Below are 23,373 nucleotides of genomic sequence, written 5' to 3'. Positions count from 1 at the left end.
CCCCACTGCTACCAACGCTGTGCGTTCTGCCCACTTGCTTGCTCATCCGCCACCTGGCCACTCCTCTGGCTCTCCATCTGGGTTCAAACAGCAAATTGTCCCCCAGTGAATTGCCCATGTTGAGTTGTCCTGCAATGACTTGGCAGAGGGGACTTGGAGGTGGTGATGGGGCTGCCCTCAGTTGGCTAAACCAAGTTGTCTTAGACCCCCTCATAGGCTTTCATTCACTTGGACCGCTTCTCGATTTAGACTTACTTCTTTTCAATCCTTTCTTTAGTTTCAGAGTCCTTTCACCTTCCTTTTTTATATGACACTACAGAAATACAGCTAGTGTGGGGGAAAAGGTTTGCAGACTGATACATAATTATTTGGCAAAGTTGATTTCAGGTTAGAGTTTAGTGAGAGTGCATTTTTACATTTTCTGTGACTTTTTTGGAAAAAAACCCTATGCTTTAATTTACATCTCAACCATTCTTCTAGGTAATCTTTGAATGGTAAGAAATTTAGCAGTGGTGGCAGTGATTCAGAGACAGAGGGGAGCTTTTTCACCCACTTGTGTCCTCTGCATCCCAACAAAATCTCCATATATGTTTTTAAGAGGTACAGCAGCTGTCCCCTTAAAACCCTGGAAGTGTGAAAATGCTATGTGAAAATGTTCTGCAGTGAAAATGTTCTACCTTTGCTATTTTATCTCTTCCTCTGCAGCCTTTTTCTCAGAGTTGGTCTTTTCTGAAAGTAAAGACCAGGGATTGGCTTTATACAGGAGAGAAAGTTGCCATAAAGAAAAGGAGGCATGAAAATGCAATTCAGGATATAGCATAGTGGTTTGCAATTGTACTATAATTAATATATATATATATATATTGTTTGCTAAATTATTGTTTGTTCCTCTTTTTGTAGTCAGATATACCTGAAGGTGTGATAAGAGTCCATGCTCCACTGCATTCAAAGGTTTCTATGGCAATTCAACCAAATAATCAAACAAAAGCCAAAGATATTGTGGCACGATTTTACTGTGAAAACAGGCAAGTAAAAGCAGAACAATGGGACAGTAGCCCAGATTCAAGGTTCATTGTTAAAGTAGGCTTTACCTGGCTTAAGAAATAAAGTTTTAACTTGTATTTGACTTTAATCAATATGTGAGGTTAAGATGGGCCATGCTTAACGGAAAGCATCCATGTGATTACTCTGCCAGAGCATTAATCTACTGCTTCATTCATTTGTTCATGTCACAATTTCCAAGTTTACTAACTTTAGGAACTGAGCTGCAAGCCAAGAATCAAAAGGAAAACAAAAAAGGAATTGCTCCAGTATGAGCTGAAGCCAAGTGTTACACAAATGAGACCCATTCACCAGTGTTTCCCCCCCCCCACAAACTGCTCATATTAAAATGAATGAATCTAAAAATTACAACAAGCTGGTTTTAATTATAGTTTCTCTGGCTCAGCTAAGGGAATTAGTTTTGTGCTGGCCCTCTGAACAGCATTTCCTCTCAACAGGCAGAGCAATTAAGAGAAAACCCATGGTTCTTAAAATGCCATTTGAGAAGTTCCATTAGGTGTTCATAGACAAGATGGCAGGTAGACAATTTTCATGATTTTTTTTTTATGGCTTTACACCTTCACTTTTTCTTTCCCACTGTCCGTTGTTTCCCACTTTTCATGAGAGCTGAAAAAATTTACAAGTTCCAATTCTAGCATAATTTCCCTCCATTCAAGCATATATTAGCAGGGATTTGGGTCCATAAATCACTGCACCTTCCTTATTGCCATCAGTGTTCCATTGGCAGAAGAGTGCTGAAAGTTGAGCTTTCTTTTGATGCAAGAAAGGAAGTCTATGAAGTTGGGTATCTCCTCTAACAATGAGAAAGAGTTCCAGTATGTCCTACAGTTCTTTGTAATCGAAGAGAAAAATGTGTATTTCCAATATATGTGCCAAACAATTGCATTTATTTACTGAGAATTAAACTATCTAATTTAACGTAGTGAACCTTGAAAAAAAATGTACTGCTAGAATTTGCATTATATTACATTCACTCCACCAGAAATGCTTGACATAAATCAGCACAGAATTTGGTAAATGGTAAAATGGTAGCTAATGGTAAAATGTAGTTAGCCAGAATCATGATGGAGCTGGGAGGTCTATGAATCAATCAGATTATGAAATAAATATGATGAAGCTAGGTACAGTATACTGTTGATTCTTCACAGAAGACTTCAAGTTAAATTTGTAGCAGCAATCTCAAATTTTATATAGAAACGCTACAATAACATAATAGTTAATTCAATTAAATGGTTCTATACAAAAAATAACAGATGTAATTCTTTCCAGACGCTTTTAGGTTCTACTGAATATTAGCCCCAGACAACATAGTGAGAGGTTAAATTCCAGAGTTAATCAGAAACCTACCTCTTTGCTACCAGAATGCTTTGTTTTTCTATTCTTAGACCTGGATCATCAGAAGAATTCAAAATGCCAGTCCAAAGTTTATATGAAATTGGAGGAAATATAGGCAAGTTCTTATTTAAACCTCAGTAATAGCAACTATGTCCTTGATGCTACCTTTGTACGTGCAGCCGGGAAGAATACACAGCAAGTATGATAGGGCTACATTACTACTTCTTTTAGTACCTAATCCATTTATCGTTGTAAAGCAAGATATGAATATGGGAACTCACTAAGGTGAATATTCTGCATGTCTTAATTGGTTTCCTGCATAAGTGCCATGTACCAAGTGCTTATTTCAATACTGTAAATTAGAGCATCTCAGAGGAAGTAAAATGGATTTACTAAGTGATCTTAGGACATGATGTAATCTGAAAAAAAACACTCACCATAATTGTTTTTTTTAATTTAGAATTAAACTTTTTTCAATATGAAAGGCAGTGAGCCAGCTAGCTGCTCAGTCTTAAGATAGAAGGTCAAGTAATCTGTCCTCTAGGTTGGCAACTGCAGCATTTTCTGTCTACACACTAATTTTTACACAGTTGGTGTATAGAATTGTCATATATGTTACTCAAAGCCTAAGATTCTCATGACATCCTACTTTCAACACAAAGGCCAAACATTACATGAGTTCTCCAAAAGGGGTGGCTGCTTTAATATTTCAAGAAGGGGCACCACACTGGTCCCAAATGCTTTGCGTAACCCTAAAGCGTAAGGATTTTCTTAAAGGTTATTTTTTTTTAACAGCTGATATTTCTTTCAGGAGAACACTGTTTGGATCCAGATGCATATATGCTGGATGTGTACCGTGCCAATCCTCAAGCAGAGTGGGTAATTAAAGAAAAAAGAAGTTCAACATTTTAAAGACCTATTGGTAGAGTGTTTGGGGACAGTGCAAAAGTCTTCCCATCAGGAGCCATGTTGCTATAATGAAGCCAAAGCAGATGTACCTTGTATCTTTTAAACATAAACTATGCCCTTTATCATCAAGTATTATAGAACCTGAGAACTTCAATTAATAGTTTGTTATATTAATAATAATTTATTTTTAGTGAATACTTTTTTACTGGTTTTATTGGTACAGTTGATGCGGTTAAAGAATACAATTTGAAATGTATGTCAACAGAAAAGAATGGGGTTTCCCCCCCCCCCAGTGCCACTGAAAAGGGAGTTGTTCAGTAGCATCTGAAGACCAGGAATGACATTTAATAGAAAGGTTCTCAATGTAAAGGGGATAGAATTTTTTAAAACAGGAAATAAGGGCAGTTGGGCAGAATGCTATGACAACTCTTTCCTGTTCAAAAACAATTTTTTATTGTGAAATATTATTACAACATATGTGACTCAGTTTCTATTGCTAGCTACCAGTGAGAATGAAAACTACTGTGTAAAGTATATTTAGTGTATTGTATATGAATATAAATAGTATATACAATTGCAAATTATCATTTTTCTGACTTTGCCAATTGTTGTACAGCTTAAACAATTTAATAGACAATATACATATTTTGTATGGTATACCAATGATAAACCTACATACCAACCACTTTGAATCCCCCCCCATATGTACAAAAATGTAAGTGTAGTTAGATACTTCACAAAAAGTTCTTTTAAAATGTCCATACCATATTCATCCAGGAAGTTTGTTTAGTGACCATTTGAACTTCCAATGACACTGAAAAAAGTGACATAAGTCCATTTTTCACACTTACGACCATTGCAGCATCCCCAGGGTCACGTGATCAAAATTCAGACTCTTGGCAACTGAGTCCTATTTATGACGGTCGCAGTGTCCCGGGGTCATGTGATCCGGTTTTGCGACCCTCTGACAACAAAGTCAATGTGGAAGCCATATTGACTTAATAATTGTGCTACTAACTTAACTGTAGTAATTCACTTAAGGTTGTAAAATGAGACAAAATTCACCTAACAACTGCTCACTTAGAAACAGAAATTTTGGCCTCAGTTGTGTAAGTCGAGGCTTGCCTGTAGTTGTTTTGCAAGTACCAGTTAAGAGACTTATTTGTCTTCTTTGTCCAAAACATATTTTCTTATTATTTCTTTTGCTTGATGTTTGAAATACATTATGGAAAATGATTTCTTTTTGAAGTTTACATAAAATATAACTCTTGATTAAATCAATGCCTATTAAAGCTGAGTGTCCTTTAAATGTTGTACATGCTCACATAGGAGAAAACATATGGAAGTGGTGTGACAGCAAGATGGGTGGTGAGAAAAGGAGTAAATAAATAAAAATAAAATAAATATTAGTAAAAATACTCTACTGATAAAATGGTAAATACCCATTTTGAAGGGAAGCAGCAAACCTTGACTGAGTGAATTTGCCAAAGAACAGATTCACTTCATTATTTTAGGCAAAGACCATAGTTGCCTGACATTCAGATGAAACTTAAAGCTAGTATTTTGTCCATTAAATCTGAATTATTTCAAAATGAGGCCAGGTCAATGGTGTTGTGGTACAGATCATGTGTTCTTGCATTGTTCCTTTATTATATCAATTCTTACCAAAGGAATTGTATATCATTTTCACGCTCCTATTAATGTTGAGTACTTTTAAGCCCAATGGTTTCAACTGAAAAATTGAGAAGGTGCTTAAAACATTTTTGCCTTTAAAACAAATGGAACTTTAAAAACTTGTCTGCATGACAAAATAGGACTCACTCATCTCCCCTCCCAGTCAATTGACACACTTTGTGGCATTACATGATCTCAGACGATCTTGTCAATCATTCAGCAGCCGTGATTCCAGATCATGGCAAAGCAGATGGGGCACCTCACTTTCCAAGCTTTCCTGCTACAATTATGGTTGGTACAATTATGCATCATTCCACCCAACTCTTTCCCATTTTAACTGCCTCTGGCTGTGAATAGCAAAATGATCACAGACAAAATGTGGAGAAGCCAGTTATGCAGGCATCTGGAAGATTTCATCCCAATGAAGGACAACGGCAAGGCAGTTTACCCTCTGGCAAATAGTTCGCATAATACTGTGGGAGTTGATAAATCAGGAAAATTAGTTTAGCCCCATCAAGACCAGATTGGCTTTGAATATTTCTTGGTTAATTGGATCAATCAAGTAGCTCCAGCTTAGAGTTTGTATTCAACCCACGCCTATGATCTAGTTAAGTATGTTTGCAAACTGTGTCAAAATTTCTTAATATTTAGTAGATCATATTGTATTTCTCAATGAACTAAAAGTAATCTTGAGCAAATGAAAACACACTGTAAAAGGCAGAAATTTCTGATGTAGTTCAAGGGATATATGTCTACTGCATGAAGTTACTTTTATATTTTTGTTATATTTTAATAACTGTAATTAACCAGGCTCATAATTCTTATAAACCACAAAACAGAATTTAAGCATATCTAACTAATTTATTTACACAGGTGGCTCAGTGAAATGTGGGAATCTTGGAAAATAGTCTATAGGCTATAAAAGAAGAAATATAAATTCCTTTGGAATGATACATATTTGAGCTACAGTAACTCAGAGGATCATTCAGATATAACATTTTCTAGGTTGTACATCACGCAATCAGTATCTTACAATGTTATTTAAAAATATGTAGTTATATCCACCTGAGTAGTGTATAGAGGAAGTGCAAGTAGTCCTCAAGTTGCCTATGATGGCAATTGGGACCGGAATTTCCATCACTAAGGGATGTGGTTGTAGAGTGTGGCCACATCACTTAGCAACCTCAATCCCTGCAGTACTTGTTGCCATTGACTGATTGCCATGGTGATTAGGCAAGACAACTTCCTGCTGGCTTCCCATAACTAAAATCAGTGGGAAAGAGGCAGGAAGTTGCAAGTCCCAGGCCTGAAGGCAGTTAAGTGGTTGCTGCTGGATGGGGGAGGGAGTAAGGGTGTGAGGGAGGGTCACGGAGGCTGTGCAAAAGCATAGCACAAGTTGTAGGGGGCACGCAGGGATGTTCCAGAAGTGCTACGCAAGTGGGAGATGAGGCATGAGGGTGTGGGTGATGTGCGAAAGGCACCATGCAAGTTGAGAGGTTGATGCATGAGAGGTGTAGCTTGGGGAGAGTGCAAAGGGTGTGCGAGAGGAGCAGCACAGGCAGGGTGAATGAGGGTACAAAAATGGCCAGCATGGTACAGGCAATCTTCTCTGCTGGCTTCCATTTTGACTTTCTGCAGAAGCTGGCTGGAAGCTTGCAAATGGTAATTAAGTGATCTCAGGGTGCTTGGTAACCAATCATATGAACAAGTTGCCAAGCACCCAGTTAGCGATGATGTGACAACAGGGATGCTGGGACAGCCAGAAGTCTGAGGATAAACACCATTCATTCAGTGCTGTTGTAACTTCGAATGTTCGCTGAACAAATGGTCGCACGCCAAGGAGTACATGTTTTTAAAATGATTTGGAGAGTCAAACTTTTTATTGTATTATTCGTTTAAGGCAGACATCTACAAAGTATTATTTCCTAATCAGTTGCAACATTCCATGTTCTATCAAATACATAAGGGAGACATTCTATGCAGAGATTTATTTCCTTGCTTTTTCTTCTTTTCTGCCTCTGTCTTTTATATCCTACAGCTAAAATATTCCTGAAATGAGGAAAGTGAAGGGAAGCATATGAAACACTGAAGCCAGCCTTTTGACTATTGGCTAACAAAGTGAAGTATGATACTCGCAGGCATACAGAGTAGATGTCAGTCTGAAGGTAGTAAATAGGCCAAATTTTCTAGTTGCTTTGAAAAGTTTCACTCAAATCAATATTGTCCCTAATGTTCTGGATGTTTGCTCTTCTAAACTGCTGAAACTACCATCACAGTTTAGGACTACTCATTCACCCCTGAGGTTCTTGTGTCTTTTCAAGGCTAAATCTGGAAGTTAGCCAATGTTAAGTAGGCGGAATAAAATCTAAATATACTTTGTGAAAAATACAGAGGTGCTCACTATTTTATTGTTGTTCTATTCAAAAGCAATATAAAGTGAATGTAAAAAATGTATTCCCTTTAAAATACTTCTCTAGTAACAGCACTCTGCTGAGTCAAGTAGTTTAATGCTTGTTTCCATTGCCTATTTTTCATAGTTTGAAAAATACGTTTTAGAATTAAGCTATATTTGTTCCTTATATTTGTTCCTTATATTTGTGCCAGAAATACGACTGTACTAAGATTCGATAAGTTACTCTTCATACATAGAAAAATATAGTTTAGACTATTGTTTAGTCTTCTCCCTTATGTGATATCTTTTTGTGTAGATGACTTTTTTGCAGAGCAACATTCAAACATGTACTGTACCCCACGCTTACTAATACAGTAGTACAGGCCATCTTTTGAGATTAAGTATTTCAAACTGATCTGCAAAATCTTATCTAGAAGAATAGAGAATTAGTGCAACCCAGTGTTAATGCCTATCATACAATATAGAGAGCAGTCCTACAAACAGTAAACAAATGTTTTGTAATTGGAACAAATTAGATCTGCTCAAAGAACAGTTACTAGCACGATTCAAGCATTTTATATTGCAATGAAACAAAACTTCAGAATTTTTTGTGTGTTATGCCTTAAGAGAATAGCAGATTTAAACAAGGAACAACCACAAAATTAGGTGCAGTTAGGATTTATGCTGTGGGGAGAAAAAAGCAAATAGGATGATTTAAAGAAGATTTTAAAAAATTAACTCGGACCACAAATAATTTAACTGCAAAAATACAGTCCTCTGAACATGACCTTGAGGCTTCTTCCAAATGCACATGTGGAGTGCACAATTTTTGCTTTTATCATCTTGCCTGCAAACAAAACAGCAGTTGACAAACAACCCAAGCATACTTTTGCACATAGCCATCTGTCTAAAAAAGGAAGAAACAGTGCAGAGAACATACATGGGCATATATACATACAAGACACAAACTTTCTTAAAAGTTAAATCACTTTACTCTCCCTGGGTTTTGTGGACACATGCATACAGTTTCCTTAGCAACAATAGCAAAATAGCCTGTGTCTCTTTGTCTTGGATATGTTTTTAATCTAGTTTATGGCCTTGGGATCCTGGTGGTCTCTAGTTGAAACATTAGCCAGGCCTGGTGTTCCCTAATGTTCGAGCCCAGAGTTAAGCATGCAAACAATTAAAACCATAATAAATATATTGATTGGGCAGTCAACATTCCCTTTCTTGTTCTAAAACAGTTCTAAAAGTATGAATAACTTTTTTCTTAAAGCATTCTCCAAATCTGCAGCTCTGGAAGAACATAACATTAAGGCCTAAGCAGTAAAAAAAGAACATGAAACAAAATGGCTGTATTTTGCCCCAAAATGAGAACAAAACTCAGCTTTGTTTCCAACTTCAGAACATTTTGCAGTCTTAGTAGAAAATAAGCTATTGCCCCTAAAACATATGTTCTGCATCCAGTTTTTAAACTTTCAAATTTCAGCTGAATCACTTTTGTATGCAAATTAAGACTATGGAAAAAAAAATGAATCTGGTATGTTTGATTTGGTTCAGGTTTTTTTCCCCTTAAAAGTTAAAAGTTAATTCCATTCAATTACTGCATCTAGTTACAAATTTTTAAGACATACATATGAAAAATAATTAATATATTGTTATGTATACAATTCTGTTACATTTTTGTAATTCTGGGCTGATAACAAAATTAGGAAAACATGCAAACACTTGTATATAACTATTCCAATTTATACCACTCATTAATCTCTTCCCCAATGCTAAATATCAGTGATAGCATCAATAAAGATTTCATCAGTAGTTACCTGTGTTTTGCAAAATGTGTTAGAATGTGTCTGAGGTTAGCCTTCTATTTTAACTGCACCAATTTTAGCAGTAATTAGGGATAAAAGAAAGTTATGAGCAAAATTTATTGAAAATGAGCTTTCTACTAATTTGTTTTCATCTTTAAATGTTTTACTTTTCATACTTAAAATCCACACACGACTTGAAAGAATATGTTTTATTGAGTAGGGCCTTATATTACATATTTACTACAAATGGACCCATCTACACCAAAGTAATTAAGGTCAAGTAATTAATTATTGTAAATGTTGGTTTTAAAAAGTTTTCACCACCCATAAAAAACAGACTCAGCTTATGCAGTTAATTTTTTTTATTTTAAAAAATGTGTAGTTGTTCTAGCTCAACATATTTTTCTTGAGCTGGAAAATAGGATGGAAATCACTGAAATCAGCATCATTAAAAGCATTTCTTTTTCATTAAGAGTTGATAGACAAAGCCTCTTAAAATGGAACATTTTTCTTCCCATTTAGTAGTCAGGCTGCAGGGCAGGAATGTGGAAAAACTCCACGCAGGTCAAAGGCTTCACTGAAGTCCAAGAAATCTACTTGCTGAGTTTTAATCAGCCTAAAGTTTCTCAAACAGCCTTGGAAGGAATTCTTAGTGGACAAGCAATTTTGTTTTATGTCAGCTAGAAAACAAAATGAAAAAATATAAGACACATGTTTACTGTGTGAATGAGACTGAATTTACATCTCGGAAGCAGTATTTGAAGATACATTGCCAAGTTTCAATCAGCCTAATTTGCATAAGGCAGCTTCATGCAATAAAGGGAACCCTGCTGATCATAAAATCAGTGAATAAAAATGCTGGTCTGTGACCATAACAGTAATCATTATATAATTATTAAATCAATGAATAAATAGTTCTTAAGGGCTAGATGCATGTCTGAGCCCAGAATTGTGTTCAGACAGATTCTCTGGGGGCTTGAGGTATAAAGCTGTAAGAAAAGGAACAAAACAGCAACTAGAACATTTAGGTAAATGGACACTGGTGTTTTAATACTCTTCATATTTCAGAGAACTATCTTTATATGGCTTAGTATTTTTACTAAGTATTTTACTTAGTTACTCAGACAAATATACAACAAGTCAAGATTTTTTTTCATGCTTTGTTTTGAATGTGAATAAAATTACATACCCGGATACCCTCCAATATAAATGGGGTTATTTGTATCTGCAGAGGTTGAATGAACATGTGGATTATCCATCTGAACTACATTTCCATCGACTATTAGAGCAATATGATGCTTGTTTTTCTTAGCCTGCACTTTATGCCACTGTCCATCACACAGATTAGACATTCCTTTGGGTTCATAAGAAGCTATTATTCTACCAGCTCCATTGTTGACATTGAATAAAATCTATAAAAACAAAATAAATCATAACCGAACAGCAAAATGGAGTAAAGATAAAGATAATAATAATAATAATCTTTATTGATTAGCCCTTGAGCCATATCAAAGTGCAAAGTTCCAATAACAAATCATTACCAAAGTCTAAAATGGAGTAAAGATAGAAGATGGTTCTGTTTACTCAATACATTTTTAGAACTGCTATGAGTGGTTAATTATTAAATCAATATTCATTTAATAGGACTTTATTAGCTTGCATTTTGCCAAGACACAACTAATTCAATGTACCTTATTTCAATTTCAATTCATTACAGTCATTTCTCCTTCTCCTCCTCCTCCTCCTCCTCCTCCACCACCACCACCACCCTGATAACTTATGATATGTACATTTCTAAGTACAATGGTAAAGCACAGATAAGGTTTAAGTATATGTACTAACTATGTATCTTCCCTGAGAACTTTAATGTTAGATTTTGCTGTTCAGCAATTGATTAAAATGGTTAATTATACTTTGGAACAAGTTTCATAATAAAGTGATTCTGAAAAGGGGAAATTGGGGGGGGGGGGTCCCTTTCATACTATAGGGAATGGTGATATCTTGGTATATGTAGGGATGATTATTTTTGGAGTATGGTCCATGCAAAAATAAATATAAAAATCTTTTTCAAATAACAATTCCTAATTTTGGTCTGGGAGCACTTTGTTGTTTTTTTCATGATTTTTTTCTTTTAACCACTGAACTTTTCGCTCAAGCCAAGATTATAAAGATATTTCTAAAATCATAGGCATTTGTCTTCAAACTGATTTTTTTTATTATTTCATCTATTTCATAATTTTATTTCAGAGCTCTTTCACATCACCAATGGAACTGTTTCTTCTAGTATAACATTTCTGTTTTCCTATATGTATAATATGTATAAATAGCAAATTGTAATTGGTTTAATAATCTAAAGCTAGTTTTCAGAATAAAAAAAATTATTGCTGTAGAAAAACAGATACGTTTCACAGCGATCATGAAAACATATTAATTCCAGAAACATTATTATATATTAATAATTACCACACCTTTTCTTTCAAAAAATGCACATGCGACTTCCTTATATCTATTTAGATCCACCAATTTAGGTACCATTTAAGATTTATTAGGATAAATGTATTGCAGTAAATCCATTTGAAAACCTACCTTTCCACTTACTATCTCCAGCCCAATAGCATCTATTTTAGCACTGATTCCAAGAAGAACTCCATTCATAACATTCGTACGGAATTCAAATGTAATGTTAACTTCAGATCTGACTTTGTAGCCCTCCCTAACTACAAAAAGAGAGAATGAAATAACAAAGTTAAATAACTGTTGTATACAACTGACATTATTATCGATACAAAGAATTTTGAAAAAAAAGTTTAGAATACATCACTTTTGTTTATTTAACAATATATTGTTTTGCATGCCCGATCCATATTAATTAAAAGTGTCCATATGTTGCATGGACACCATAAATCTAATCTATTTTGGTTTGTGTTCCAATGCTTGCCTTTTCCTGCCCTAGAAGCCTGTCCAATGGAAATGCTTATCTTAATATATCACAAATAGTTCTGCTGGGAAAGGATCCTTACCAAGTTAACAGACCAGGAATCTCCTAATCATATGATCATTTGACCAAAACAACAATAAAGACATAAAGGATAAATGTAAATGAAAAAATAAAATTAGAAAAACCACTAAAAATAAGAGCTTTAACCATCTGTAAAAAAATATACCAATCATAACTACCAACTTCAAAACTAAAGCTCTGTCTAAATAACACTTAGCAGTTTAGAAAAAGTGATAGGCCTCTATTCTAAAAACTCTCCTACTTATCTTTTGTACATGAAAGTTACTGTAAAAAACACAGCTATCTAAGTGGGAAAGTGTGCTCATTTTAAGTCTCTCCTTGAACGAAACAAGTGGGCTAGCTTTATTGGAAACAGAAGTCTGCAGTACAGAGATTTCCTTGTTCTTCAGTGAAGCCATTCTATTTCCGAGTAAGGGAAATTATATGATTCTTACCCACTTCCAGCAGCTACAATAAATCAGAATTGGAAATAAAAGAACAAGAGGAAAACATTTAATGTTTTTGGATATTTCCTATGTTTCACTTTACACTTATATGGGAGAGAGCAGGAATAAAACAATACTTTGCTTACCAAGAGCAGCAAAACCACTTCCATCAAAGTAAGTTCCTTTCTGGATCACAGCATAGCATTTATTCACAGCAAAGGTTGAGACCAGACTATCTAACTGCTTGCTATTAATGGTTACTTCACCAATGCATGCAGGAATACTGTGAGTAATCTGTGAAGACAATTTGGTACTGTAGTTACTCCTGTAGAACAGTGTTTCTCAATCTTAGCAACTTCAAGACTTGTGGAATTCAACTCCTAAAATTCCCCAGCCAGCATACTCATCTTAAAGTTGCCAAGGTTAAGAACCACTGCTATGGAAAATCTGTATTATACAGAGATACACAGAGATACATCATTCAGAGCCTTACTGCTTTAGAACTATAAATCATTGACAAATGCAGATATCTATTAGAGGAAGTCACTCAAACTTTGTGGTAAATGTACACATCATTTTAAATTGCTTTTTGTTTTCACAAAAAATCATTTTTGTCATTGGAATCAGGATCAGATAGGGAACAAAGAACTAAAGTCTCCTATCCCTCATAGGAAGGTCCAGGGCACACTAGTTATTATAGTCTTTTTTGCATATGTTTATACTGCTATAAATTAAAAATAACTTCACAGGAATATTTTTTAAAAAAACAAAAAACAGAATGGGACAGTGGTGGCGAACCTATGGCACGGGTGCCAGAGGCGGCACTCAGAGCCCTCTCTGTGGGCACGCACGCCATCGCCCCAGTCCTAGGCCTTCAGCTGGGTTTTATAAAACCTTTTCACTTTAGGCCTCTGCCGCAGTGTGCAAAAAAAAAAAAAAAGGTTCAATCAGTCAATTTCAACTTCTTTAGGGGAAAAAAAGATCTTGAAAAGTTGGAGTTGATTGATTGAACTTTTTAGTCCCACCCAGTCTTCCATTACCACCGCACCACGCCCACCCAATGGGCCACGCCCACCCAATGGGCCATGCCCACCCGGCACCCAACAATGCATAAGTGGGTTTTGGGTTGCAGTTTGGGCACTCGGTCTCTAAAAGGTTCGCCACCACTGGAATGGGAGATCTTAGATTCGGTGGCAGGGGGGAAGAGAACTGAACTAGAACAAATGCAGCAAGTACACATTTGCATTTTATGATGGAAATAAGATGGAATACAGAATATCTATGATCAGGGGTTAACCACCCAGCCAATTTTCTATGCTGTCCTCCTGACCCTGACCTGTTGCCCTGAGTCTTGCTGCCATCTAACTGGAACCCCCTGTGGGGAAAACAGATGCAGTCCAGGCAACAATACTTTTTTATGTTGTAAATCTGAATAGCTATTTGGAAGAAAAGAGAGGATTTAGGATAGAAAAATAACACAGGAAAAGTTTTAATTCTGCTCTTCTCCACAACCGCTGCTGAGATGAAAATCAGACTTACAAGTTATTTTATTTTTTAAAAAATGTTGGGAAATCCATCTGTTTTCCATCTTAAAATAGTCTCTTTCCATAGAGTGAAATTTAATACTGCTATTGTTATGGCTATGACCATGAGGCTGCTTATTATGGTCACTGGAGAAACTGAACATGCTGTTTCAGATACAGACATGTCTGATAACTTCTACAAAATTTAGTAAAAACAAACAAACAAACAGCCCTGTTATTTGAAGTAAAATGCAAACAGAGGAACTGGAATATTTCAGATCGAACGTGGATAAGTATAAAATACCAAAATACCATGTAAGAAAAAGAACCTATTATTAGCATTACCCAGAGTCAATTCACATATATTAAAAACAGAGTGAATTCATTTCTTGAATCACTCTGTTTGTTATCACTTAACAGCTGTTCCTATCCTTTCTATGAACCTTCCAAACAACTAATGACAACCAGAATTTACACTCTACAATTCTTTTTGCTAGAACTGATGTGAGCTTAATCTATATACAAAACAGAACACCCTACAAAAACTTCACATCATGGTCACAGAACCTCCTTGGAACAGCAGAACATTGATATGGAACATAGTCTGATATATTTGCATATCCAGCACACAAAGGATCAATAAGAAGGTAAAGTCCTTACATTTCTAATGTTCTTTGTGAGGTAGCCTAAGGGTAGACCCCCCAAGTAAAATTTCCCATCCACATCCAAGGTGCTTCCGTCACCTGAAACATTGACAGCTTCAGTTTCCTGCCCATCAACTATGATTACACCTTTCCTCTTTGCATAATCTGTTTGCACCTGTAAGATAAAATCCATTATTTGTGAGCAGTTATTGATAGTTAAGAAACATGCAACTAAGAATAGTATTCCATATATGTATCTGTGACCAGCAGAACTTTCTATTCTTGTTTCACAATTGTTTAGGGTTTTAAATACATCAACCAAATATGTCAAATGCAAAAACTATTGCGTGCCTAATGCAATATTTCCCCCCTTAGGTCCTAAATGTACCAAAATATTTCTGTATCTTGGCAGTTGAATAAAAGAATTTAATAAATGTACCGTATGCCATTGTCCATCACTGATCATTGCTTCATGAGAAACTACTGACTGCCCTTTTCCAAGATCGAATGAAAAACGGAGTTTTCCTTCTTGTAGTTGAAGGGCTGCATAATCAACTTGCTTCTGATGAGCTGTGTAGTATATTAGACCACTAGAAGCAAGGGTCCTGATTCTTAATTGGACAGAAAACCTACAAAATAAGATGTGGAATTGATCAAAGTTTGGACATTTCATTGCATCCCGTGAAGACCATCAAAAAGACTATCTTTCTTTTAAAGACAGAAAATAATGTTAAGTTGAATAACTATTCTAGGCTGGACTGTTGTGAGCTACCCAGAGTTGCTGAGAGTCAGGTGGCATGCAAGTTTAATAAATTGTTGTTGTCATTCAGACATGTTGAGGAGCCGTGGTGTCACAGTGATTAGAATGCAGTATTGCAGGCTAATTCAGCTCATTGCCAGGAGGTTGATCCTCACCCTTGACTTAGTCTTCCATCCTTCTGAGGTCAGGAAAATGAGGACTCAGATTGTTGGGGGCAATACACTGATTCTGTAAACTGCTTAGAGGGCTGTAGAGCACTGTGAAGTTAGAGGAAAATTCTCCTAACATTAACTGGATCAGTCATAAGTGAAACATACTTTCATTTTCTGAGTGTTACAGGATAGCATGATAGGTGAATAATTATTGTAGAAGAATACAGAAAGATAAAAAAAAATCTAGGAAGCCATTACCCATGAAGAAACCCACTGGAAAGAAAATAGAATAGGCAGAAACTAAGGAAAAGAAGTTATAGTAAACTGCACAATACTCCAATTTGCATTTAAAAAAATTGTCTATTGTAATGGGAAATAACTTTTTTTCTTTAAAATGCTATGAGAAAGATCAGTGACCTTTTTGGCTGTTTTTAAACAAAGTGTTTAATGCTAGTTTAAACTAGTTTATATAACATTTACTCTACATATGACTGACAGGGAACAATCTCAGTTATTCTAGAGTCTGCACAACACCCAATCTCTAACAGGCAGAAAACTACCCTACTATATGAATGTAGAAGCAGGAAAAGCATTTAAAGAAAAGAATGAAAAATAGATACTGGCTGTAGATAACCATATAGGAATGAATGGAATTTAGCAGTGCCACATATTGTCTAGGTCAGGGGTCCCCAACCTCCAGTTCGTGGACCAGTACCAGGCCGTGGCATGCCAGCAACCGGTCCACACAAAGCCCCATCCGCAAGATGCAGGCAGCACACAAAACCATGCACTCTCCAGTCCGTGGAAAAACCTCTCTCCACGGAACCAGTCCCTGGTGCCCAAAAGGTTGGGGTCTTCTGGTCTAGGTAGTTCTCTAAGTTGTTATTCCTTAACTTCATATTCTCTAGCTGTACATTGGAGTAATATTCTATCTAACATGTAGTGGACCAATTCTATACAATAATTTAAGATATACCTACTTCTTTCTTACTGTAGACTGATTGAAAAGTAGCATTAAATGACTGTTTCTGGTAACGCCAAACTGATGGGCATTGGAAACGTACTTCAGCTCTCCACTTTCTGCACACTTTTTCTGTAAACAGAACAACCGAGATAAATGAACCAATTCTCCATCCAGATTATTGAATCTTGATGACATACAAATTCCATGTTCAAATTATCAGAACCCAAGACAACACAAGCCTGATTTTCATCTGCTCAGGCAAGTGTGGTAGCTTTATATTTTTTTTTAAGGACAAAGGGACATTTTCACGTGTTTCCTGTGAGGTGAGGTGAACTCAGAGACAGACAGAGGGACTGGCCCTAAGTCACCCAGTCAGCTTTCATACCTAAGGCGGGACTAGAACTCATCGTCTCCTGGCATATAGCCTGGTGCCTTAGCCACTGCACCGAAATGGTTCTCCTGCTTCGTCCAATTCCAGTAATAAGCCATGCTAATTGGAAATCAGGAAGTTATGCTCCAATGTTTCTGCAGGACACTAGGTTAGAGAGCAGCACTGTGGTGCTTCCTCATTTGGATGATCAAAAGAACTGAATTTCTGAAATATGCTCATGTTTAACAGTAAAACTAGACCTACATTCTAGACCAGTGTTTCTCAACCTTGACAATTTTAAGGCATGTGGACTTCAACTCCCAGAATTCCACAGCCAGCATTGCTGGCTGTGGAATTCTGGGAGTTGAAGTCCACATGCCTTAAAATTGTCAAGGTTGAGAAACACTGGTCTAGACAATCTGCAGCAGAACCGAATACAGAATAGACAGCTTCAGTCATTTTTTTTACATCTATGATTACAATGGTACATAAATCATACATATCTAAATTTATATAAAGTGATACTTATTGATCCAGTACTACAGTTGCAAAAAGACATGCTAATATCCAGAAATCAGATATGACTAAATTCCCCCAAAATAAAATAAAATTGATTTTATTTATGTGTATATTTAATGAAAAGTAAATGAATTAATTCAATATAGTTAATAGGATTACTTTTTCATGTATTTAATAAATTGCCCTGTAAGACAGCAGGCTGCCCAGAAAATTCCCAGCACCTGTGCTGCTTTCTTCCCTTCTCTTTAGGCTCTCACCAGTAGCAGTACAGCCTATAAAAGATTTATTGTGAAACAATGAGGGGGAAGGGAAGAAGGAGGTATGTGTGTTTATTGGGCAGTAAAGCAGCCTAAAATAGCAGAAAGCAGCGGGAAAGAGATTCCCCCCCCCCAACAGTACTCACAAGAAACAGTGGGCAAGAATGAGTAGTGGAGAGTAATGAATAATAGCATGTGTTGTTGTTAATACTTTTGTGTCTTGAGCCCACCAAATTGGGCATAATTAAAAGAACCCATAACACAGTGGTGGCTTTATGATTTACCTGTGGCAAAGAGGTGAATTAAATTGAAATTGGAAAATAGAAAAAAGAATTTTTTCTTTCTCGGCTTAATTTTGTTTAATTATGATCATAACCACAGATATAACCATCATAACATACTTCCTTAGCCAGTGAAAAAGACTTTAGAGAACTTGGCAGCATCTGCATTTCAGATCGGATTTCAAAGTCTTCTGGTTGAATAGTAGGCTTAGATTTCTCTGAAAGAAAGCAACTGTCCATATCAACACCTTCATACTTTATTGCAGCGGTGAAATCCAGAAACCTGTAGGAAGGAAAGAAGAAACAAATCACAAGAAACATGAATTATTTTTCAGGCATAAGCTGAAAACTAAGAAAGCAAAAGTATTTATCCAGTGCCAACTACTTTTCTCACATATCTTTCATGTGAAATTCTAAAGAGTTATCCAGTCCAACACTGTGCAATTCCATGATTTCCATCTTATATATCTATGGATCTTGCTTGCTATCATGTTCCATATAGGTTACATCTTCTATTGTAGTCAATAGTTACAGGATAGTCTCAATGGCTGTAGACCAAAAATTATCCAGCTAAGCATGACATTCTTTCCTATCCCACTGAACAACTAATAAAATCAGATATATTTGGGGTGAAAATCAGTTCTACAGATAGACAAAGGAGAACAATTTAAAACCAAATCTGTCCATCAATAAAGCAAAAGACATGGAAATCAGGCCTTCTGCCTAGAGGAGAAGGACAGCCAGCCAGTTGCATTTTAGACAGGAAAAAAGAGAAACAAGAATTTCAACACTGTTTCACTATAAATAGACTTGCACTTGATACCCAGCAATATTTGGAATTCTTTAATAATGGGTTCTTGGCTTTTCTACATAAAACTCTACATCAGAGTATATGAATTCTTCCATGCCTGTTAAGTGGTTTTAGTTTAAGCTTCTCTGACATTTGGTAGAGAAGATATTCTGGTTAAAAACAAATATGCAGAACTATCATACCATGGTAGAAACAGTAAATGATGCCCTCCAATAAATAAAGGAATCCTTCTCTACCATAGAGACAGTATGGTAAACGCGAAGTAAAGGTTATTTTTTTTTAAAAAAAATGCATCTTTCTGCCCATTAGTTAATTAAATAACTTATATGAAATATATATTCTTCAGAACTAAAGAAGCTTCTTGGATGAGAAGGAAACATTTTCAAAGAAAAAAAAAACCCCAAGAAGATCCAATTGCCTTTTGGAAAAAACACTTTTGGGACAACCATGACCTGGATGATTGGGAATCTCCATAAACATATACAGGGGTAGGCAACCTTGGCTCTTTTATGACTCGTGGACTTCAACTCCCAGAATTCCTGAGTCAGCATGGCTGACTCAGGAATTCTGGGAGTTGAAGTCCACGAGTCATAAAAGAGCCAAGGTTGCCTACCCCAATATACAATGTAAGGTTAAAGAAGAACTTTCCCATGCATAGAAATTAATTTTAACTTACTCTGTGTTAAATATCACATTAGCTATACAACCAGAGAAAGAATCCATCATCATTAATCCTGAAATGCTTTCTCCAGCAGGAATTCCACCAATAAAGAGCTTTGATATATTAATTGGTCTGGTTTCTGCCATGAGTCCAAGTCTAATTTCTTCAGGTTTACTTTCATCCACTTGTACACTTATTATTCTGGGCACCAAGAAGCGGGGGACAGAACAGAGAGAAATAATACTTAGTAACATTTTTTTTCAAGAGAATAATTTCAAGGAAGAGAAAACAAATAAATTTTATAATCTACCCTGAATAACGTGAACATAAATTTGGTTCTCCAACATGTGTTGGAGGCTTGCTACCGTGAGACATCAGAACTTTCTAATGACTTTCTAATTCATTTCTCTCTCTTTTTTAATATATAAGGCCTGAAGGCTTCTTAGTTAATTACGTATTTCTATGTTCTACAAATATTTGATAAGATTCCAAATATCAAAGCATCTACAAATTATAAAAATTGTAATCAAAGCATCTACAAATTATACAAATTATAAAGGAAATAATCACACACATTTTAAACAGTAGCTGGACAGAGAATATAATTACCACAGGAAACTGAACTGCCCTGAACAACAGGTAACTGTGATTAGTTTTCTGAAATAATGTAAGTTAGTTCCTTAGACAACACAGTAACTAACATAAGTGGTAATTAAATTAATACTTCAGCTTGTACCTCTTATTCCGAGTAAGGATAACAGAATGTTCTTTTCCATCACTGTAAGTTCCATTAGTAGACTTGACCGTGACCCTTTTTGCATTTGCTCGGTCACCAGCAAGAACCTGCACAGCCAAGTGACCATTCACTAGCATGATGGAAAAAAAGGGCTACAAGGAATAGGAAAAAAAAAGTTCCGTTATTGTTAGGCATGTTAAAATGTAGAAAGAGAGTGGTGGGGAGGACGTCTTTTTTTCTTCCTCTGTCTGTCTTGGAATTTTATTTTATTATTTTACTTTTTGGAGAATGGACTTGATACAAAATTATACATGTAGAGCTCAATTTATGACAGCAATTGGAACTAGAATCCGCGCTAAGCAATGCGCTGATAAATGCAAACACATTGCTTAGCAACTGCAATCCCTGTAGTCCCAAGTTGCCGTTGTTATCCAAATGCCATTGTTGTCATTAGGCAAGGAAACGTCCTTCTGTTTCCCCACAACCAAAGTAGAGGACGCAAGGGGTGTGTGTGCAGGAAGTACAGCAAGGGTCAGGGAGGCTGCACAAGGTTGTAGATCAGGGAGGATGCACAAGGGTGCAGCATAGGTCAGGGAGGGTATGCAGGCAGCACAGGGAGGGCGTACAAAGATATTGTGGGGAATGGGAATGATGTTCAGTGGTGCACAAATGAGTGGTGCAGTATGATACAGAGAGACTCAGGGAGGATGCAAAGGTGGAGGAGACTTACACCAGCGATTTGTCACCTTCCCTGCTAGCTTCCCCACTATTTCCTGGAAGTTGGCAGGGAAGGTTGCAAATGGCAATCACATATTTGCAGGGTGCTGCAATCAGTCGGTAGAGAACGTTCTAACTTCAAAAGGTCACTGAACAAATGCTGTAAGGCAAGGACTACTTGCTTGCCGTAGTGGTGTTCGTTCTTCTACTTAATCCATTTTTTAACAGAAATGGGAACGTTCCCTTCACTGCTTCAAAATGTTCCAAAAATTTACATGTTTGCAATAGTGGCAAATATCTGTAGCTCAGGTGTAGGATGAGGGTGAAGGTTCATTCTCCGAGCTTGAGGGTTGAAGCTTCAGCCCTTATGTAAGTAGAACACTGACACAGACATCCAGTAAATACAGCTGAAGATGTTACCTAGCCTGGTAACGAAACATTCAGAAATCAACCCTCAAGCTCGGAGAAAGAACCTTCACCCTCAATTTATAGGTTTCTTGTGCTGATCAACCCAATTTTATTTGCAGAATTCAAGCAGAAACACTCATTTATGTAAGCATCCTTATTTCTATTATGCCACCCTAACCTTTAATCTAACAGCTGAAGATAAAAGGCTGTATTTCCTCTGAACTGAACTCAAGGTCTAGTGACTTCACAGGATTGTAATTTCTTGGCAATAATGTAGAACTGGTTTGCCACTGCCTTCTTCCAGGATAGTGTGTGATTTTTCCAATCTAGATAGCAGCCATGGCATTTTTGGTGGTCTTCAGCCCAAATATTATCTCAATCACACCCCGCTTCACTTTTAGAGATTAGTCAAGATCCATTCCAGAAATAACTAAAAGCAAAAAAATCAAATTAAAGGTGACTGGGTACTCACAAGATGGACTTGCCTGCGTCTTCGTTTTGCTTCACCTTTGCTAAGCCCCACAAGAATGATCCCACTGGAGTTCTTTGTAGCAAAAGTAGCCATAAGTTCAGATTCCACCAAAAGGGATTTGGGTGGCAACTCAATGTAACCATTATGTAAGATATTAGCACTGCGTATAGGCTTGATTGCGAAAGAAAAGGAACAATCAGTCAATACATCATTCTAAATCAAAAAAATAAAAATACAGCTTTTGATTGTTTAACATTCAACCTGCTAGTCATTATAAAGTCATCATGTATTGTTAATTCATTTCTCAGTAGCAAACAGCTTAAATCTAGTGAATAGAACTATTAGTATGTCTTACCTCTAGGATGCAGCCTTTTCTCACACCGTACGAATTTTTAAGCAAGTCAAAAGTAGATCGGGATATTTCCAAGTTCTTCATGCATCCCACAAAGGTTCTGCTATGAACCCCTTTCCTAATAAAGGAAAATACTGAGCTTTTAAAATTGAACAAAATACTAAATTCTTCATAAAAGTCAGGATGGAGTCACTGAGTAATTAATTTCTGACAAATCAACACTTTTCCAACAATACCCAGTGATTACATCAATTACAGAATATAACAATTCAGAAAAATACAAAGCACAATAGGCAGCTTTTCTTTCCATTTGATCTTGGCCTCCCTTGTGTTTTAAATTTCTATGATGAATTTTTAAGACCGATGACTAAAACTGTTTTAGTGACCATCACCTTTGCATTCAGGATCTTGAAAATAAAGCACTCTTTGTCAACTTAATATTCTGCATTTGTCTTTTCTACAATGCTCAGTTCATTTCTGTCTTCCATCTCAATTTTCAATATTCCAAAGACAATGAAATGCAGTCATACGGCCTATATTTTAGAGAAATGGCCAAAATGGCAGCACAAAGGAAAATAAGCCATTACAATGAACTAGAATCCCACCTACTCCCCCTTCTAACATTCCTTATTACTCCTGCTTATCTTTGGAAAAGGAATGATCTAATTGTACTTTTTGTTGTTATTGTTGGCATCTAAGAGAAGTCTCTTTAGGTATGAGGGAAGGGAAGCAAATGAACCACAAAATATGGCCCTCCCCCTCCTCCCCCTCCAATTTTCTCATGTTTCTAGGGAAGGTTTGAAGTGAGAGTTGCTGAATAAAGTCAGTATGTCAACCAATGAGGAACCTTGATCTATGTAATCAGGGTTGGCAGGTGCTCAGGCAATTACCATTGTTAAACTCTCTCTCTTTCCAATCTAATACAAAGAGACAGAAATGAAAGCTATCAGATGGCATGCATATCTCATTTCCCCTACATGCATTCTTTTCCCTCATGCCTTAAGAAATCTCTGATCAAAAGGAAAACAGTGAGTATATGCTCCATATTAAACATGAAAGCGAGGGGTTGTAAGCAAAAGTTTTTTTTAAAAAAACCCTCACATTATAGTAGATATTCTT

The 23,373-nt window shown here is 36.4% G+C and overlaps 2 protein-coding genes across 2 annotated transcripts in view; one reads left to right on the top strand and one right to left on the bottom strand.

Annotated features, from left to right (window-relative positions):
• ARHGAP28 (Rho GTPase activating protein 28) overlaps positions 1-3,309 on the top strand; it is a 29,717-nt gene extending 26,408 nt beyond the window's left edge. The window contains exons 12-14 of the mRNA XM_029283794.1: positions 901-1,025; positions 2,448-2,512; positions 3,209-3,309. Of these exons, the coding sequence (XP_029139627.1) occupies positions 901-1,025; positions 2,448-2,512; positions 3,209-3,309 (291 nt within the window). The remainder of the gene's footprint in view (positions 1-900; positions 1,026-2,447; positions 2,513-3,208) is intronic.
• A 6,138-nt stretch (positions 3,310-9,447) lies between these two features.
• Positions 9,448-23,373, bottom strand: part of LAMA1 (laminin subunit alpha 1) — a 95,470-nt gene continuing 81,544 nt past the window's right edge. The window contains exons 50-61 of the mRNA XM_029283793.1: positions 22,258-22,372; positions 21,903-22,073; positions 20,306-20,457; positions 19,585-19,770; positions 18,218-18,380; positions 16,687-16,799; positions 15,234-15,423; positions 14,811-14,969; positions 12,774-12,921; positions 11,770-11,900; positions 10,373-10,595; positions 9,448-9,863 (exon numbers count right to left, since the gene is read on the bottom strand). Coding sequence (XP_029139626.1) covers positions 9,709-9,863; positions 10,373-10,595; positions 11,770-11,900; positions 12,774-12,921; positions 14,811-14,969; positions 15,234-15,423; positions 16,687-16,799; positions 18,218-18,380; positions 19,585-19,770; positions 20,306-20,457; positions 21,903-22,073; positions 22,258-22,372 — 1,906 coding nt within the window. The 3' untranslated portion in view covers positions 9,448-9,708. The remainder of the gene's footprint in view (positions 9,864-10,372; positions 10,596-11,769; positions 11,901-12,773; positions 12,922-14,810; positions 14,970-15,233; positions 15,424-16,686; positions 16,800-18,217; positions 18,381-19,584; positions 19,771-20,305; positions 20,458-21,902; positions 22,074-22,257; positions 22,373-23,373) is intronic.

Source organism: Protobothrops mucrosquamatus, unplaced genomic scaffold (assembly GCF_001527695.2).
Source record: "Protobothrops mucrosquamatus isolate PMUCROS unplaced genomic scaffold, P.Mucros_1.0 scaffold233, whole genome shotgun sequence".
NCBI classification, from domain to species: domain Eukaryota; kingdom Metazoa; phylum Chordata; class Lepidosauria; order Squamata; family Viperidae; genus Protobothrops; species Protobothrops mucrosquamatus.
The sequence above is the reverse complement of the archived record's forward strand: the minus strand, read 5'-3'. Positions and strand labels throughout refer to the sequence as shown.